The sequence below is a fragment of the Megalobrama amblycephala genome, linkage group LG8, assembly GCF_018812025.1.
Source record: "Megalobrama amblycephala isolate DHTTF-2021 linkage group LG8, ASM1881202v1, whole genome shotgun sequence".
NCBI lineage: Eukaryota > Metazoa > Chordata > Actinopteri > Cypriniformes > Xenocyprididae > Megalobrama > Megalobrama amblycephala.
The window spans coordinates 13,709,012-13,716,548 of record NC_063051.1 but is presented as its reverse complement, the minus strand read 5'-3'; the positions used below and the strand labels follow the sequence as shown (position 1 = coordinate 13,716,548).

The window sequence follows — 7,537 nt, the reverse complement described above, 5'->3', positions numbered from 1 at the left end:
ATATATGTGAGCCATTCCACCGAATGGGTAACATTTCTGTCCCCAGGATATTGTATGTATAAATATGCATGAAAATTAACTCTAAAATACATAATAATAATAATAATAATAATATTAAGCAAAGTGTCCTGCACATTAATCTAACTGCAAGTGTAAAATACATAATTTAAACATTAATAAAAACTACTGAGAATACACAAAAAAATAGCTTAGCATTTGTTACATGTCCCCGTTATCCTTAACTTTATCATGAAATATAATCATTAAAATCTTTCAGAAATATATATTTTTTTCGTTGTTGTGACTCCATATACCATCTATGCTAAACAAAAATAAATTTTATAAGAAATCCATTATATATTATATAAAATACACATTTTAGTCATGTCCCCAGGTTTTCACTCAGTCCTGTTACCCTAACACATTGCCCCCTCTAAAAAACTTGGAACATGCCACCAGACACATTTTCAATAGGAAGTTGCATCATCTAGATCTTATGCAGGCCATGAGAACACCAAAAGTAAGTCCTCTCATTTTAATTTCTGTATATTTGATGAAATTGTAACTATGACTGAGAAGGTCAATCTCTATGTACTGTCCTGTTACCTACAGTGGGTGCGGAAAGTATTCAGACCCCCTTAAATTTTTCACTCTTTGTTATATTGCAGCCATTTGCTAAAATCATTTAAGTTCATTTTTTTCCTCATTAATGTAAACACAGCACCCCATATTGACACAAAAACACAGAATTGTTGACATTTTTGCAGATTTATTAAAAAAGAAAAACTGAAATATCACATGGTCCTAAGTATTCAGACCCTTTGCTCAGTATTTAGTAGAAGCACCCTTTTGATCTAATACAGCCATGAGTCTTTATGGGAAAGAAGTTGGGACACCTGGATTTGGGGATCCTCTGCCATTCCTCCTTGCAGATCCTCTCCAGTTCTGTCAGGTTGGATGGTAAACATTGGTGGACAGCCATTTTTAGGTCTCCCCAGAGATGCTCAATTGGGTTTAAGTCAGGGCTCTGGCTGGGCCATTCAAGAACAGTCACTCCTTCGTTATTTTAGCTGTGTGCTTAGGGTCATTGTCTTGTTGGAAGGTAAACCTTCGACCCAATCTGAGGTCCTGAGCACTGGAGAAGGTTTTCATCCAGGATATCCCTGTACTTGGCTGCATTCATCTTTCCCTCAATTGCAACCAGTCATCCTGTCCCTGCAGCTGAAAAACACCCCCACAGCATGATGCTGCCACCACCATGCTTCACTGTTGGGACTGTATTGGACAGGTGATGAGCAGTGCCTGGTTTTCTCCACACATACTGCTTAGAATTAAGGCCAAAAAGTTCTATCTTTGTCTCATCAGACCAGAGAATCTTATTTCTCACCATCTTAGCAAACTCCATGTGGGCTTTCATGTGTCTTGCACTGAGGAGAGGCTTCCGTCGGGCCACTCTGCCATAAAGCCCTGACTGGTGGATGGCTGCAGTGATGGTTGACTTTCTACAACTTTCTCCCATCTCCCGACTGCATCTCTGGAGCTCAGCCACAGTGATCTTTGGGTTCTTCTTTATCTCTCTCACCAAGGCTCTTCTCCCCCGATAGCTCAGTTTGGCCGGACGGCCAGCTCTAGGAAGGGCTCTGGTCATCCCAAACATCTTCCATTTAAGGATTATGGAGGCCACTATGCTCTTAGGAACCTTAAGTGCAGCAGAAATTGTTTTGTAACCTTGGCCAAATCTGTGCCTTGCCACAATTCTGTCTCTGAGCTCTTCAGGCAGTTCCTTTGACCTCATGATTCTCATTTGCTCTGACATGCACTGTGAGCTGTAAGGTCTTATATAGACAGGTGTGTGGCTTTCCTAATCAAGTCCAATCAGTATAATCAAACACAGCTGGACTCAAATGAAGGCGTAGAACCATCTCAAGGATGATCAGAAGAAATGGACAGCACCTGAGTTAAATATATGAGTGTCACAGCAAAGGGTCTGAATACTTAGGATAATATATATATATTCTTAAAATTCTATACCTTACAATAATATTATTTTAAAATTTTATAATTTTTTAATTATTTAGGAATATAGAAATAAGAATGTGTTTATTCAAATTATTCAAACATGATATTGTAAGTTTTAAAACTGAACTAAGCAAGTGTGATGCATATTATGTCTTGCATTATGAATACAATATGACATGGGCTTCAACCAATATATTATATTAACTAAAATGAAAAAATGACAACAATTAAATATAAGGTTAAAAAAAAATGTATTTATTTGGACTTAAGAATGGTTCACATCCAAACAGTGGGATGATGTAGGATAACATCACAGGGGGGTAATCCAACCATTCAAACACTCATTTAAGAACAGCATCACTAGACAAAAAGTGTTTAGAGGAGGAAAAAACCCAAACGACAGTTTTCACAACCCACTACTACAGACAGACGGCACTTTTGTCCCGTTGAACATTGTGTCCAGAGAAGGAGAAAGCCTATTTTTTTTTTCTGTTATCTTAGCGTACATACAATAAACACCCACTGTGGCATACGTACAATACACTCCCAATGTAGCATACATTCCCAAAACATACTTCCAGTAACATCACATACAGTCTATTAAGTACAGGGATGCACCAAGTGCCTTAGAAATCGTGCAAGTACCATACAACATCCTATTATCAGACCAACACGGTCTTAAATACTGCAATGCATTAGCTTGGGTAGAAGTTTTAACTTAACAGCAAAAGTGTACGTTTTTCACAGCACAGCCTCGAGTTCACTGGCAGAGGAGAGATAAACAGAGATGAATGACACAACATGAATTAAAAGGCCATGACTATTTTAGTATGTTACGGATGGCAGTTTCTGTAAACTTAATATCATTTATTATCAAACATCAGCTCGTTACACAAGCGCTACTATACACTATGTATACTAGATGAGCTGTACAACAGATATGTGAGAAAGTAATGCACTGATTTTCCCAGCAGAACGAGCAGAAATCTGATACTCAAGTATTTAAATTCATAACACTCAAAGGCATGATTACAGCATGAGTAAAGACAGTGTATGAAAATCCAAGGGTGTGAATTTCTCAACGTACACTGATTTATGTGAACCTTTGGTGCATGGCTGCTAGTGCAAGCTAAAGTTAAGAATGCCTACAATGACACTAAGAAAAGATATTCTGTAGAACGTATGAGAAACTCTGAGAAATGTGGTAGCAATTTCACATTTGTACCAAAAAGCTTCAAGTCTGCCAACAATTTGTATTTTTCCTGTACATTCTGTCAATGAATGAGCAATACCAGCACTGACCAACAGAGGGAGACTATGAGTGGGGATAGGCCAAATAAGGTCACCAGAGGGCAGTATTTGTCTTAGCCCTTATATGTAGAGAAAGGTTTATCTGGTAAACCACACTTCAGTGGTTCAGGGTACAGGGTTCCCACACATTTTTTTTTTTATCATTATTTGTTTTTTAAAATCCACCTGTAGTCAATCAATTTTTCTCTTAAAACTAATCTCTGATCACCAAAATGACATATTTAAACTTTTTTTCCTTTGAAAAAAAAAACTTCATGCCTTAAAATAGCTTGATTGTAACTCTACATCCTTGCCTCATGTGGTTCTATGAATATGCAAATAAGCTCCGCCTCTACTCACTCACACCAGCTCAGAGATCCACTTGTTGACGATCACACCTTGACGTGATTGGTTACAAGGTAGTTTGTGACATCAGAAACACTGGTGATTTCAAACCGCATTTTTGAAACCGTCTTTCGATCACTGCATTTTTAAAGAGAAAATACTTAGCAATGGTGTAGACTTGAATGAATTTGTACATGGTTTGTCTTAAAGCATATTAAAAACACCACATGTTTTTTTTTAATTTTCACCACAAAGGGATTTTAAATTAAATTAATTCATGATTACTGGATGAGGATGTATTATTATTATTAACACCACCACATTTTTTTATTTTTAATACTTTTTTAAAATTACTATAGAATTTTATTTCTAGCCAATCAATTATTTTCATGCTGAGAACAAGGAAAGTGCATACCTGTATTTCATTTTTTTTTTTTTTATGACTTTCTTGTTAATGACTTTTGAGGCCTGGAAATCTCATTATTAAAATTCCAGGTTTTCTATGGGAACCCTGTACTTCAAATCACAGAATGATGACCCAAAAAAGTCTGTTTTATACATTGAATTATGAATTATGCATGTTTTCTTTACTGTAAATAGAATTACACTCTCATCCATCCAGGTGAAATTATGCAGAAGTGTCGTTATGACTGAATTCAAATGAACATCCAGAAATAATTGTAAATAATAGTCTTTACACATGTATTATGTTTAAATGGTGCCTATTGGGAAGTGATATGGTAAGATATAAGAACAAAATTAGAATCACTTCCTGAGATGAGCCTAATCCTTGCAGCTACAGACCCGGTTTCCCTTCGCTCCCTTGTGGCTGAAGGCTAATGCATTTAGTGCTTTGTATCTAGGGAAAGGCACCACTATTAGTCTCTGAACAGTGTTGCTTATTGGTAAAGAGAAGCGCGTGCACGTCGGTCTCCCTCACATGCGGACAACAGGCTCATGCTACTACAAAGCTGAGGAATTCAGACAGAAGCTAATTACCAGTCTTAGCAAAATGGCAGCAACAGGACATGGAGTCTCGGAAGTGATTTTTAATTTTTTATGCTCCTAACGCAAGCGTAAATCAGTATGGCATCAACGAGAAATGTATGACGCAACAGATCAAGCATGACTTCAAATGCAAATAAAGGAATATTTCTTGTGCGTAGTAACAGTACTGTTTTAGTAATCAGTCTATTTTTATGTAATTCATTTTTTTTTTTTCAAGCTACACTAGCTTTCACATACAGTCACTCTGATTGGACTGCGTGAAGTGGCAAATCTTAAGGCAAACCGTTAATGTAAAATCAGGGAATATGAGATTAAAGCTTTGGGTTCAGTGTATTTGAGTGGATATCTAGGTCAGTCGGGCAAATTTTGTTCACGACTGGGTATTCCCTCTTCAAGCACAGCTCAGGGAGGAGGGGTACCGCTGAAGATGAACCGGAGATGATATGACAGATTGGGGGCAGTGAAGCTTCTCTTGTTGGAGCTGGTTTCTCTAGGCTATTGAATATTTAGATTTAGAGGAGGGTTATGTACCTCACCAGAGAGAGTGCGGTATGGGTTTACAAATGTATCATTCATTACACTGGGAAATGCGATGTACTTTGCATCATATATCTGACATAAACAAGACTGTTTTTGGGTGAATATCACAACTAGATGTCCGGATTATTCCAAAGCCAAGAGAAAAAAAATATAAAAATATATTTTGCATAAGAAAATTAGGCATATTTTTAGGATTTTGATATTATTGTATAGGCTGTTAAATATTTAGATTGGTTGGAGAGATGTGAACCTCACCAGAGAGAGTGCGTTATGGATTTATAAATGTAGCATTCATTACACTTGGAAATATGCTGTACTTCGCATAGTATATTTAATATACAAGAAAAAAATGTGGGGGGGATCTCTCTAAAATATGTCCGGATCATCCCAAAACAAAAGAAAAAAATATGAAAATATATTTTGCATAAGATTATGAGACCTATTTTGAGGATTTTTTGTATTATGATTTTTTTTGTCATGAATTATTCACATTTTCATGACAAATTCTCATCAAAATGTGACATGAACACATTGTTTGATTCACCCTTTTGAGGACACCAACACTTTGGTCACTTGTGTACCATCTGGTTATTTTAGTAAGTAGTAATATTCATTTAATAAGTTGACAGAGTATATATTATGGGATACAAATATGTACTATGTAATTGATGGATGCTTGCAAAAACGTGGAAGGAGCTCATGGGAATACCCTAAAGCCATGTAACTTTATAGAATGATGCTTTTAAATGTGTAAATTCAGCATGAAGAACTGCTTTTTGTATTAGGAAAGAGGAAAAAAAGAGGAAAAAAGAAGAACACTTCCCAAACTAATATTAATATTAATGGCTCAGACTGACTATTGATGCATGATTTGTTTGCTTATTGGTTGTAAAAGCTTTTGCCATTCTAGTCTCCCTGCCTGGTCATGTCCTCGGCTGTACAAGATTGACACTTAAAAAAAGAATCTACCCAAAATTTATATACAAGTAAAACTACATTTTACCACAGGTTTCTTACAATTAGTTGGTATATTGGTTTTCTGCATCTCATATATGTATACAGCTCGGCTATGTCGTTACTTAGATGTATATCGCTTATTCTACAAACGAAAGGCATTACAAGTTCAAGTACAGTATATCTCTATTTACAACAGCTTAAAGGTAGCTGGCCATGTTAGACAGTCTTTGAGTGACCGTTTGGTTCTATTATATGTACAGTCCAGTTCTTGAGGGAGGGACTTGTCGGTTATCTTAGAACAGTCCTCCAATGAGAGTTTCTTCACTCCTGAATTACAGAACTCTTCTGGCCAACCAGTGCAGAGAAAACAAATGTGTTTAATCTTGCTCTAAATAAAGTTCACATAAGAATAAGAAGGCCCAAAAGGACAACTTAATATTAATTCTGAGGTAAAATTAATAATAATTAAAAAACCTTTGTTTTTTTTATACTTTATATAATGCAGCTCTGTTGCATGAAATTTACCCTAGAAAAGTTTTTTTTTTTTTTTTTTTTCCTTGTATTTTAGGCTTCATAGAGAGGACAGGAAATTATGGGAAGAACAGAATGGAATGAGATCACCTGAGCCAGTTTCAACTCATATTATCCACAAACAAGCTCAGAGCACGTGTGCTGACCACTAGGCTTCAGCTTCGCACTCTTCTAGGCTCAAAAATTACAAATGAAAATGAAATGAAAAGCACTCCTGAACTTCCTTCCTGGAGCATCATGCCCCGGTTTGCCCTCACCAGCACAGGTAGCTACATTGCATCACGGGCTACATGGTTCCAGGTTTCTCGCCCGAGTTTGCGGAGGAAGCTGCAGCATTGCTTGCATTGTTTGGAAAGATCTTCTCTGTAGGGGTCACGGCAGGGCTTCCCACCCCAGAGGAGCTGGAGCTGCTGGAGCGGTGCTGTGTGGGCGGTGGTCGTACGGGTCTCATAGGTGGAGGTCTGAGCTGGGCTCCGGCCAATCGGGCGGACAGCGCCGGTTTAAAGGTCGTCATCATCTCGGAGGTGGAGCTGCTGCTGCGCCTCAGGGCCGCGTCCGGGTCTCGGATCATGATGGTGTGTAAGGGGCTCGCTGGCTCTGAGCTCACAGGGTTCTTGAGCGGTTCTAATGTATCCAGAACGACGTCGGGAGCTTGTTTGGCTGTGTTCTGGCGTTCCAATTCACGGAGCTCATGAAGTGCAGTGTTCATTGTCTTCTCAATGTCCTGTAACAAAAATATTGTTCACTTTTTACACTGTTGATTTTGTTTTAGTCATAGCTTTTTCTTTTGATGAAAATATTCTTTAAAAAGAAATTAATTACAAAACTAAGACTTTTTTTTTTTTTC

At 37.5% G+C, this 7,537-nt stretch overlaps 1 protein-coding gene across 2 annotated transcripts in view; it reads right to left on the bottom strand.

The window, feature by feature from the left end:
* Window positions 1-2,253: 2,253 nt before the first annotated feature.
* srgap3 (SLIT-ROBO Rho GTPase activating protein 3) overlaps window positions 2,254-7,537 on the bottom strand; it is a 113,181-nt gene continuing 107,897 nt past the window's right edge. For both annotated transcript variants that reach the window (XM_048199530.1, XM_048199531.1), the window contains exon 22: window positions 2,254-7,414. In XM_048199530.1, coding sequence (XP_048055487.1) covers window positions 6,977-7,414 — 438 coding nt within the window. In that variant the 3' untranslated portion in view covers window positions 2,254-6,976. The remainder of the gene's footprint in view (window positions 7,415-7,537) is intronic.